Here is a 13,298-nt window from a genome sequence, read left to right as displayed (position 1 = left end):
TCTGTGTAGAGGGAGCAGAATGATAGCATAATTAAATCAGCAGCACATAGAACACTTTTAAAAGGTGGCAGGTCATTCAAGGAAAAATAAGGTAAGTGGAATTATAAACATACAAGCAAGTTCCCTACCCAAATGAAATAAACTATTGAAAATAACAGACATTTCTAGAGGCATTATATTGTAACTTTTTTCTCTTCCACGACAGCAAAACAAATACTGAAAATGCACGTATTCCTTTATCATATGTATAATGGAAATATTCCACTTGTGGCCCAAGCTGGTTCAGATGAATTTCTTTTTAATATTCAGTGATTCCCCAATGCACATTATATTCCATTATTAAAAAATGAAAACACAAATTATAAAATCATGCCTATAAAGGGCATTTCTCATATTGCATTTGCAATCCAGTTATCCTCACCAATCTTGTGCTTAAAATTTTACATGGATGCATCACCTGAAGATATTGTGGGTGTACATAGGTCTCAACGTGAGAAAATATTAATGCATAACAGTTAAACAGGGAGGTCAAGTGCATGCCTGAGAACAAATACATGGTGTATCTCAATTCAAAGAGTTACATTATGCACTAATACCTCAAAGCTACGTGAGGAATTAAAACTCAAACCCAAGGTGGTGTCTTGAATAACTCTCAAAACATTTTTAAAAAATCTCACTCTCAATTTTGGAATTACTTTGAGCCTAATGTACACTTTGCTTACATTTCCAATTTTATCTTTTGAAACAAAAAATTGCAGTTTTCTTCAGAAAATAACTCATCTAAATCTTTCACATCAATGTAGTTTAATTTGTCTAGCTGCTGACGTGACAAGTACTGAACATTAGGGATTACAAAGAAAACTCAATTTGCATAAAATGCCTAGAATGTTACCAAGATAAAAGTATTTCTTGTCAAGTTCAAAAGTGTACTGAATAGAACTATAAAATTTCAGTGAGACACATGCAACTGCAAAATTATAACGTTGTTAAGTCGAAACCTTTGGCTTAGCAGTGGTGCACAGCATTTGCATAGACAAAAAAAAGTCAACAGCACATTCAGCAACATTTTCACAGCAAGAGTATGTATTTGTGCAACATGAAATTCTTCATCGGGGTTGAGTAAACAATCAACAAAATCCACACAATTGGTTCTGAACTTAATTTTATGGGGAAAAAGTACCTCATGTCTCCAGGTCACTTTAAATAAATAGGCTTATCAGAATAGAATTACTGCCAGAGTTCAGGGTCTAAACTAGATTTGTAGTAGTGAACATTAGTGAAGAGATGAGAACATGTATGACCTCTGCAAACTCGAAAACAATAATTTGCCGACTCCATACTATATAGAGTAACAGTTTCTTTTAAAAAAATCAGAAACAAAGACAATACTTTGGTGAACACTTTCCAAACATAACCCAACATCTCTATTTTGTTCCTTAGAGATTTTACTTGATTATAGTATTCAATCCTAATGCATTTTTTAGAGAATACCCATGCACTTGTTCTCATGATGGTTTTTGCCATCCATGATGCCCCTTATTCTTCAAACCCCAGTACACAACCTGTCATCTGTCCCTCAGCAAAACAATTTGGCATAAAATTCTCTCTCAAAAGAACACATGCACAAGTATTTTGAAAACATTGACTATAGACTGTAAACGGCTATAATAAAATAAATCTAGAAGGAACAAACCGGAATCGGAAACGAGGAGATTTAAGTGCCCTTGCTAGGAAACCGATATAAATTCAATTATTTTTAGATGCTGGTATAGTTCTTTCCCTGTTACACAGTTCTTACACAACCACATGCAGTACATTTATAGCTAAGGATGTACAATTTGGGGGGGGGGGGGGAGGGGAAAAAAAGCCTTTTCTCTTAATATTAAAGTAAATTTAGCATTCATAGTTTATTGTTGTCCAACCACGCCAGTTCTGATTTCAACATGGCAAAACACATCAGCCTTTTTTGTTGCCAAAGATCAGACCTCAAACGTGACTTCTATTTGGTATCCAAACTTTCCATGATGCACGACAAACCAGAAGAGTCCAATCTGCAGGCTTCTCAGCAAAGTAATGCCCATGACTCCATCAGATACCTAGCATCATTCATCATCCTCCTCCTCATCTTCCTCACCATCTGAAAGAGAAGTACATGGTCGTATCTGCCGATAACGATCCAACCATTTCTCCACCATTTGTGTAACCAATGGATGGTTGCGCCGACGGGAGCTCCTTTGCTGTGCAACAAGAACTCCGCCCTCAGTGACACAACAGTCAAGCCATTCTCTTAGTAGCTTCTCCTGCTGGTCCTCGTTGCCGATCTGTGAAGAAAATTTCAGCTATTTCAATCAATTTATAACTTAACAATAGGGTTGCCAGCCCTGAATCACTCATCAAGTCTCAAATCTAATGCAACAAAATACTAAATTATAAGATGAGGTTTAATGTCCAAGTGACACTAACTTCATTTAATTATAACATTTATAAACTTCTAATATTAAACAAAAACAAACTGATTCATGTCAGAACACTGGTCTTCTTGAAGCTGTTTCTTTCTCAACAACCTTTCCCTGTTATGCCACCAAAATCATGACCTGGTAAGGCAAGGTCAATCTTTAGATCTTTATAAGTCAACTAAATTTAAAAAACCTTTTCACCCTGTTTTTAGTTAATCAAATATCTCATTTGGAGAAGGAAAAGTTGTTCCTACTTTCAAAATAGAGGGAAAATGTGAAAGTTTTACATTGAAAAAAGGATACAAGTGGAATAGATTACACTAGCTATAAAAGACTGAAATTAAAGTTAAAATAAACTAGTTTCAAAGCAAACTAGTTACTTAATTTAACCTTGTCTATGATTATTGCAGTAAAGTTGTTCCAGAAAGAATAGCAAATACTTTGGTATTTTTCAACATCAAAATTTATGCATCTCAAATGCACTGTACGCCTACATTGCCAATCACATTCATTTTTAAAATCACCTTCAACTTATGACTATTCATCAAAATTCTCCATAAAAACAAATTATCTATTACTCAATAACTGAATCCTATATATAGTTATGATACTTACAACAACCCAAAGTAATAGAACATGAACAAATGAACAACTGCATAAATTGACATTAAATTTTCGGATTATCTGAAGCATTTTAAAACTACAGTGATCTAGGTTAACAAAAATTGAAAGAAAAATGGAATGTGGTGCACAATGGGATATTAAAACAGCCACCAAACCTGCACGTACCTCATGAGCCGAAAGGAAGTGAATGTGCAATAGCTTCCTCTCACTGTCCACCAGTGGCAAGAAGGTAATGTTGACATCATCATCTGTATTTAGGTTGGCGCCAGCACCTCGATTGTCATAGCCAACATTTTCCATAGCGACCAGTGCAGAAAAATGGCCCCTTGTATACCCCAGAGCTATAGGGCTTTTCCAACAGAAACTCTGCTCCCATAGCAAAGGCAAGTACACACCTGAGGAGCAGTGAGTCATATTAGTAGATAAATTTGAATTCAATATTAACTGTAATCTAATAAGATCCATCATAAATACGGGATTAGTTAGTCTATAATGTCATGCATTCATACTCCTGTTTTTGACCACTAGTAACATTTGCTATCCTTCATTATAACTATGTATCTATGCAACTTTTAAAATCTTTGCTCATCTCCTGGAGAATTCTAGGGAGCACCATCTATTCATATTTCCATTGCTTTCCTCACAATATACACATTTTGAAATAATTTGTGAATAATAAAACATTTGCAATTTCCAAAATTGCCCCCACACATCTTTTCAAAGTGCCTAACTGCTCTTTAACACTCTTACTTACATAGCTGAAAAAATTCACAGAACGCAAGGTTAAATTCTTAACGGGCAGAGTGGTGCTGGAAGGGAAGGATGCAAATATAACTAGATGATTATAATCAGGTTAAATAAGCTAATCAAAATTTCAGCCCTAATTTTGTGAATCTTACCCAATTATAGTTATACCATCTGTTCTCAGGGGCTAAACTACATGTTTGAAAAGTCTTGTTCTAGGCTGGACAAACAACTTGCTTGAAATCTTTGTTCCACAGAATTGATGCAAAGATTAATAGTATCCAAACTACCAACCACACATTTTAAAAACTTTGATTAATTGGAGAACTGTGTGTGCGTCTGCTGAGTATAAAGTAGTAAGAGGTGTATATGAATTAAGCATTAGACAAAGCAATTATCCAAATGTTCTGCAAAAATTAGAGGAACATCAGAAGGAGACATAGGAGGAGTAGGCCATTCGGCCCTTCAAGCTTGCTCTGCCATTCAATAAGATCATGGCTGATCTGGTTGTGGTCTCAACTTCACTTTCCTGTCTGCCTCCCATAACTCTCGACTCCCTTGTTTTATTAAAATCTGTCTTAACTCTACCTTGAATAAATTCAATGACCTCTAGGGAAGAGTATTCCACATACTGACAATGCTCAGGAAAAAAAATCTCTTCTGAGCCTTAAAAAGGAGACCTCTTATTAAACTGTGTCCACAATTTCTAGTCTCCCCCATGAGTAGAAACACCCTTGTGATATCTACCCTGTCAAGTCCACTCAGGATACATGTTTCAATAAGATCACTTCTCATTCTTCTAAAATCCAATGGGTATAAGCTCAACCTGCTCAACATTTCTTCCTAGGATGAGCCCAGGAATAAGTCAAATGAACCATCTCTGAACTGCTTCCACTGCAATTATATCCTTTTTTAAATAAGGTGGTCAAAACTGTACATAGTATTCCAGATGTGGTCTCGCCAATGCCCTGTACACCAGCAGTAATACTTCCCTACTTTTATATTCCATTCCCCTTGCAATAAATGTCAACATTCCATTTGCCTTCTTAATTGCTTGCTGTACCTGCATACTAACTTTTTGTGCCTGTCATATCAGGATACCCAAATCCCTCTGTACCACCGAGTTCTGCAATCTTCCTCCAATTAAATAGTGTACTGTTTTTCCATTCTCCCTGTCAAAGTGGACAAGTTCACATTTTCACACATTATACTCGATCTGTCAAATTTTTGCCCAATCCCTTTACCTGTCCATATCTCTACCTCTTCTTGACAACTTACTTTCCTACTTATCTTTGTCACAAACAAACTTAGCTACCATACATTCAGTCCCTTCATCTAAATCATTGATGTAGATTATAAATAGTTGAGGCCCTAGCACATCTCTTGCCCCACTAAACTTGACAACTTAAATATACAACCTATTACACTACAGACTAATCCTTTTGTCATTTTTGTATTAAAAATTATCCAGCATTACAAATAAAGAAATGTTTAATTAAGCCAACTTTCCACAATTCTGTTGTTCTTTTAACTAATCTACAATATTCTTTGGAAATTACTATGGAGTTGGGAGTTGTCTAGGTTTGTAAATTAGTGAGGTATGTGAATAATGGGAAATTATGCTGAAGCACTGCTAAAATTGGTCAATTCTCAAAAGGGAGCCTTGAGGCAGCATCTGATTAAGAGCTTGGCCGAGGCGCCGGTACAGTCAACATTCATTATTTTAATCAAACAGAAACAAAATTTGCTGGAAAAACAAGTCTGACAGCATCTATGGAGAGAAAGACAGGGTTAACGTTTCAAGTCCAGATGACTCTTCTTCAGAACTAAAGTGAAGTAGAAATGTAGTGAATATATACTGTTTAAGGGGGGTAGGACAGATGAAGCTGGATCGAAGGCCAGTGATAGGTGGAGGCAAAGGAGAGATTGCAAAAGATGTCATAAATAAAACGTCGAAGGGTTGTTGATGGTGGTGATACCGGCTAACGGAGGTGTTAATGGTGACATTAAGAGTAGAAAGCAGGATGAGCAAGTGACAGATGGCCCTCGTGGGGGTGGGGATGGTGTGGCAGAATAGATCAAAATAGGCTAAAAGGTGAGAATAAAACAATGAATGGAAATAAATTTTTAAAATAATAATAGGTGGAAAAAAATGTATATATAAAAATTAATAAATATTTGAAAAGGGGGATCAAAAAGGAGTGAGGATGGAGGAGAGAGTTCATGATCTGAAGTTGTTGAACTTAATGTTAAGTCTGGAAGGCTGTAAAGTGCCGAATTGGAAGATGAGGTGCTCTTCCTCCAGTTTGTGTTAAGCTTCACTGGAACATTGCAGCAGGTCTAGGATGGACATATGGGCATGAGAGCAGTATGGGGTGTTGAAATGGCAAGCGACAGGGAGGTCTGGGTCATGCTTGCGGACAGGCCAAAGCCGTTCCGCAAAGCGGTCACCCAGACTGCGTTTGGTCTCTCCAATGTCGAGATGACCGCAGTGGGAGCAGCAAATACAGTAGATTAAATTAAGGGAAGTGCAAGTGAAGTGCTGCTTCACTTGAAAAGGAGTGCTTGGGCCCTTGGACAGAGGAGGAGGAGGGAAGTAAAGCAGTAGGTGTTGCAACTTCTGCGATGCCATGGGAAGGTGTTAGGGTCTAGGGGTTGATGGAGGAGTGGACCAGGGTTCTCGGAGGGAATGGTCCCTATGGAATGCCGACAGGGGGATGAAGGGAAGGTGTGTTTGGTGGTGGCATCATGCTGGAGTTGGCAGAAATGGCAGAGGATGATTCTTTGAATGCGGAGGCTGGTGGGGTGAAAAGTGAGGATGAGGGGGATCCAATCACAGTTCAGGGAGGGAGGGGAAGGTGCAAGGGCAGAGGCGCGGGAGATAGGTTGGACATGGTCGAGAGCCCTGTCAACCACCGTGGGTGGGAAACCTTGGTTAAGGATTTATTTCTTTTCATTGTTTTATCCCCACCTTTTAGCCTATTTTGATCTTTTCTCCCCCACCAGGGCCATCTGTCACTTACTCATCCTGCTTTCTGCTCTTAATTAGCACCTCCTTTTGCCAGTATCACCACCTTCAATACCCCTTCGAACTTCTGTTTATGACATCTTTTGCAATCTCTCCTTTGCCTCCAGCTGTCACTGGCCTTCTATCCGGCTTCATCTGTCCCACACCCCCCCCTTAACCAGTATATATTTCACCACATTTCTAATTCTCTTTAGTTCTGAAGAGGAGTTATCTGGACTCAAAACGTTAACTCTGTCTTTCCCTCCACAGGTGCTGTCAGACCTGCTGAGTTTTTCCAGCAATTTTTGTTTTTGTTTCAGATTTCCAGCATCCGCAGTATTTTGCTTTTATCTCAATATTTTAACGTTACCCTAAACTCAAGCTTTTTCAGGACTCAAATCACAATTGTTGGGAACAATGGTATTGCCAGTGATGGAGACTGATTGGTTCTCTAGATGAAAGTTGCAATAAACCTACTGTCCTGCAACAGAACTGTTACATTGCACCCCGGGTTATTTTTTATCCTTTTGTGAATCCAACTAACAATAGACAAGCCAAGCATTTAGGCTGATCGGTTGTATAGGGCAATTTAAAAAATACTGCCATAAAACTGAGATTCTATGAATACTAGCAGATTAGTTCTGATAGAACATTCCTGATCTTAAATCCATATCAACTAACATTTTGCCTGTAGCAATTTTGTCAAATATTTAATTGTTCAAAGCAGCTCATTCCTCAAGTACCAACCGAATATTTATCAATTGAGAATTAATAAAAATATTCTCTGCAACATTGATAAAATGACTAATGGAACACCTGCCGTCACGATGCTCATATTTAATTACAAAAGTTTATTTATTATTGCGTTGATTAACCTTGTTGCCCACAGAAAACTCCAGCATCAGTTCAGCAAAAACACATGTAAAAATTAGCAATCAAAGTTTCATTCAATCCCATCTACTTAAAAAAACATAGCTTCAAGGCAGAGCTACCACCATTGCATAGCAAAAAGCATTCCTTAGAAGACCTATGCATGCCATGTAGTAAGAATGCAGGAGGAGCTAGAGTGGATTTCTCCCAAGCAATGCCAAATTTCCAGATACTGTCCACCTGGGCGAGTGGGAACAGGAAATTGAGTAGTCACCTATTCCACTATTTTTGCCTCAAAAATCATCCAGCATCACTTCATTATCAGCCTCCCAATGGTAGAAATTTCATTTGAATCAGTAGGTCATGAATTCAAACCCTATTCCAGAGATTGAAGCACGTAACCTGAGCTAGTCTACTTAAAGTTAAGACAACAGTGCTTGAAGCAGCTCTTGGAATAGGTTTGGACCAGTTGACTTTGATATTTTTAAATTACTTACCTTGAAATCGTGTATACCCTAGAGTCTCACCACGAAAACTCTTGTAGTACTTCACTCCATAGACTATAATTGGTCGGCGAAGAATGTGGGCTAAAACGAAGATGTGGGTCTGCTCTAGACTGGCTCCAGGCTGCAATGAGTCAAAATAATGCAATGTGTTAAATCTTCAAATCAAAAATTGATTTATCTTTTGAATAAAATGGACAAGACATATATAGTTTAAATAAAAGCAAAATACTGCAGATGCTGGAAATCTGATATAAAAACAAAGTGGAAAAAACTCAGAAGGTTTGGCAGTATCTGTAGAGAGAAAAACAGTTAACATTTTGAGTCTTCTTCAGAGCTAATGAGAAGTAGAAATGTGATGGAATTTATACTGTTTAAAAGGGGGTGGAGCAAAATAGAAGGTCAGGGATAGGTGGGAGCTCAAGAGAGATTGGCTTGTGCCCATGACATCTTTGTTAAAGTGAGTGTTAGTTAAAGACTAAAGAAGGTGCTGTTAGTGGCATAAAAGGTAAGATAGCAAAATGTGTTAATAGCTGAACAAGGGTTAGCACGTGAAAGCACAACATAGAAAGTGATAGATGGCCCTGTGAAGAATTGGGTTGTTAACACTACCATTAACATTCCATTTTTGTCTGGTGTCCACGACATCTGTGTCAATCTGAGCTCCCACCTATCCTGACTTCCTATTTTACACCACCTGTTCGACCCCTCAAACAGTATAAAATCCATCACATTCCCACTTTAGCTCTGAAGAAGTCATACAGGCTTGAAACGTTAATTCTGTCTCTCTCTCTCCACAGATGCTGCCAGACCTGCTGAGTTTTTCCAGCATTTTCTGTTTTTATATATAGTTTGAAAGTTTCCAACATACAGATTTTAGATTAAAATATAGATTTAAGCACTGAAATAATTTACAGGGTGTGGTGAAACATGACTATAATCCAGCTACAATCACAACTTTATGCAGATGTAACATACAAATTTCTCAGAAGGTGCTCGGTATTTAAAAATGTAGAAATTTTGCCAAAAAGTTGTGTCCTATTTCCCTGACTTCTGAAACATATTTTTTCTTGTTTAGCAGTCCCTCTTGATCAGGAAGCAACATTGCTACTCTTGCAACAAACATACACTAAATATAAATTTACACCATTAGCAGACATTACTTCTTGTTAATCTATTGAGGATTATTTTTGTAATCCTTCATGACCACGTCATCATAAATCAATTGCATGAAATGTCCAAGCTGTCAGTAACACCTGTTTTGAAGTGAAAAACCTTCCACTGACAGCAACACATGGCTTCACACCAGACCTCATTTCACTCATTTAAAACAACACTGCAGCAAGTATTAATGGATACTTGGGGTGGTAGAAAGATCACAAAATAAACAGTTTGGTTTTGGAAATCTGATATCAGTTGTTGAGATCTTAACCAATAACTACAGTCAAACAATTTGTACTCAATGGGTGCCTCTGGCACAAGACACCCTTAACTTTTCATTTGTGATTTAGGATGCCATCCAGCCACTTGATGAAATGTCAGAATCATTCAAGCTATTCATCACAGGTTATAGAAGACAATTCATATCAAATTCTTATATTTTGCAGTGAGTAAAGCAAGGACATTACCATGCATCAACTGTGACAACCTGGGGTTGTCCTTCAAGACACCTGATGTGAATAAACAAAGTGAAGACAAAGCTACCCCTCCAACCACTAAATTAATACTGTAGAAAATAGCCACAGGCCACAACTTTATTTTGAGGTAGATCACCTGTTAAAATAATAAATTAACTCATCAATAAGATTACCTGGTAGTCGCTTCAGGGTTTCCATTATATTCTACACAACAGAAGCAGAATTCTTCTTTGGAACTGCAAATTAACCCTCAATTATAGCTTCCATAATCTTTGGAATAAATTATTTTTAATAGCACATAATTTTCTATCAAAGTAAAGGCAAGGCTAATGACACTCACCATTTTTTGTTAGCTAATGCTTCAACTTGAGAAAGCATTAGCTTTGCAAACACATCTTTTTGTCTGCTTCACCACTGAAAGGCATGAAATTTCTGTGCTTGCACGGTAGATATGAACTGAACTCATCACAAAGTTGTCATTTCAAGCCTAAGCACCCTTCTAACGATGTGATTACTGTTAATGACTACCAAGCAACCACTCAATCACTGAAAACTGACTACTGCATGTATGAATCTCATCCTTCAGGTATTGGAGATTTTAAAAATTGTAAAATTGTACATTTACTTTTGAATTTTCTTTTGCCACTTCTATCCTCCCTTAATCCATTCTTCCTTTTCAGTAAACTTTTCCTCGTCTTTCTCAACTTGCCTGCAGCCTTTGACACAGTTTTCTACACTATCCTCCTCCAATGCCTTGCCAATGTTTCTCAGTTGGCTGGGACTGCTCTCACCTGGTTCAATTCTTACCTATCTAATTGCAGCCAAAGAATCACTTGCAATTTTTCTTCCGGCTCATGCACTGTTACATCTGGTGTATCCAGAGAGTCTATCCTTGACCCCCTCCCATTTCTGCTCCACATGCTGCCCCTTAGTAACATCATCCGAAGGCAGAGTATTAATTTTCACAAGTACACAGACAACATCCAGCTCTACCTCACCACCACCACCTCTCTCAAGTTCTCCTTTATTGCAGGATTATCAGACTTATACAATATCTAGGACTGGATGAATAGAAATGTCCTCCAATTAAATGTTGGTAAGATTGAAGCCATTGTTTACAGTGCTCTCTCCTAATTCCATTCCCCAGCTACTGACTCCATCCTTCACCCAGCAACAGTTTGTTCACAACCTTGGTGTCATGCTCGACCACAAGGTGAGCTTCCAACCTCATGTTCGTCCATCGCCAAGACAGCCTATTTCCACTTTTCCGACATTGACCCCATCTCTGTTCACCTGCTGCTGAAACTCTCATTTACACCTTCATTACCTCTAGACTGGACTATTCCAAAGCACTCTTTGTTGGTTTCTCTCTCATTCTACACTCTAAACTTGAGGTTATCCAAAACTCTGCTGCCCTTGTTTTAAACCAAGTTCCATTCCCTTGTAACCCTTGCACTTGCTGACCTACATTGGCTCCCAGTCAAGTAATATATTGATTTCAAAATTCTCATCCTTGGTTTCAAATCCTTCCATGGCCTTGCCCATCCCTATATCTGTAATCCCTTCCACCTCTACAACTCTAAGACATCTGTACTGCTCCAATTCTGACCTCTCGTGCATCCCCGATTTTAAGCACTCCACCACTGGTGGCCGTGCCTTCAGTTACTTAGGCCCCAGTATCTGGAATTCCATCACACCTTTCCGCCTCTCTATCTCACTCTCCCTTCTCTAAGAAAGCCTTAAAACCTACCTCTTTGATCAAGCTTTTGGTCACCTGACCTAATATCTCCTAGTGCAGCTCGTTCATACTTTGTCTTAACGCTCCTGTGAAGCGTTATATAACGCCTTTAACATAAGTTGTTTTCCATACTTGTTTCTATTCTCCTGCAGTGCATGATCAACTTAAATGAACTTTAAATTGGAATATATAAACAGAGGATCCAGAGAATTCTCCATAGAACTGCATTACTACACACTAAATTACTAAAGACAGGTGATCATGAAGCTTTATTTTACCACCACACCTAGTAAATAACAATCTCAAATGCTGAATTCTTAAAAGTCACTAATTTATTAAGTTATGTGCTAAAATAGAGATTAATTTGGTAGGAGCGATTTTGCAAGCGCACAGAAATAAACAAATACTCGCCCAATTCAGCAATACACTTTTAAAGGTAGTTGTATGAAACCACATGATCCAGTTAAAGGTACTGAGATCCAGTCTTTTGAAAACCCACATTAGGGTTTCCTGAATTTTTTTTTACACTTGCCATCCAAGAACAACAAAATACAATTCAAGTTAAGGAATATACAATTATTTAAAAATGTTAGCCAAAGTTTTGGTCAAATTTATTTGGGCATGGCTAAGCAACCATAAATTTAAGCCTCTGCCCAGCCATGCGGAATACTGAAATTAGAACATTGAAATGAGTGCCTCCACAAAGTTTGAAGCTCAACTGAAATACTGCTTAAACATTAACTGACCCATTGATACTAAAACTACCCTGATAAGTGACGGTTCAATTACAAAGAATCCTTCTTGTTTAACACTTAGTTCCATTAACATGCTAGCATTAAATTTCATGAATAGCAGCACTCCAGAGGTACAGTTCATTGGCTGTTTCTGTCTATGTTCTTTTAACTAGAACCTCTAAATTTTAGAGAGTAAGTAATGGGTCAGATTGCCTGAAGTATTAATCAAGAAAAGTATTAATTTTAAAATTCTCATACTTGGTTTCAAATCATTCCATGGCCTCTCTCCTCCTTATATCTATAAAACAATGTTCAGCATTCAGCAGAAAAATTTGGAAATTAAATTCTTTTTTATTCTTTCATGGGATGTGGGCGCTGGCAAGGCCAGCATTTGTTGCACATCCATAATTGCCCATGTTCATTAGACCATTTCAGAGGATAATGAAGAGTCAAAGATATTGTTGTGTTTCTGGAGTCATATGTAAGGAAAGCGTATTTCCTTCCCTAAAGGACATTAGTGAACTAGGTGGATTTTACCGATGTTTCATGGACAATTACTGACTAGCTTCCAATTCCAGATTTTTTATTAATGGTTTGAATTTAAATTCCACCTGCTGCTGTTGTGGGATTTGAATCCATAACTCTGGAGCACTAAGATAAAAGCAAAATACTGCGGATGCTGGAAATTCGAAATGAAAATGCTGGAAAAACTCTGTAGCCTGGGCCTCTGGATTACTGTAGCAGCGACATTACCACTGCACCACCATCTCCGCTGTTTGTTATGAAACCCAACTTACCTTAGTGTCGAGCTCAGAGGTTGGGAACTTTAGCTTCCGACAAATTCAGATTTTTTGCACCTGTACGGGCTGGGAACATGCTGCATTTACAGTTCTACATCTTTACGTACTTCGGACCCAAGGCAGGCCTCACTTGCCTGCACGTAAAGAGAAAAGAGTGGGGAAAAACCCAGGTCAAGTGACCAGGT

The 13,298-nt window shown here is 38.1% G+C and overlaps 1 protein-coding gene across 7 annotated transcripts in view; it reads right to left on the bottom strand.

The window, feature by feature from the left end:
• Window positions 1–277: 277 nt before the first annotated feature.
• The window catches only part of LOC121289719 (ubiquitin thioesterase ZRANB1), a 96,649-nt gene continuing 83,628 nt past the window's right edge, over window positions 278–13,298 (bottom strand). For all 7 annotated transcript variants that reach the window (XM_041209360.1, XM_041209359.1, XM_041209357.1 and 4 more), the window contains 3 exons: window positions 8,199–8,328; window positions 3,246–3,475; window positions 278–2,321 (listed from right to left, as the gene is read on the bottom strand). In XM_041209360.1, the coding sequence (XP_041065294.1) occupies window positions 2,103–2,321; window positions 3,246–3,475; window positions 8,199–8,328 (579 nt within the window). In that variant the 3' untranslated portion in view covers window positions 278–2,102. The remainder of the gene's footprint in view (window positions 2,322–3,245; window positions 3,476–8,198; window positions 8,329–13,298) is intronic.

The sequence above is a fragment of the Carcharodon carcharias genome, chromosome 17, assembly GCF_017639515.1.
Source record: "Carcharodon carcharias isolate sCarCar2 chromosome 17, sCarCar2.pri, whole genome shotgun sequence".
Lineage (NCBI taxonomy): Eukaryota > Metazoa > Chordata > Chondrichthyes > Lamniformes > Lamnidae > Carcharodon > Carcharodon carcharias.
This window is presented reverse-complemented; position numbering and strand designations above follow the sequence as displayed.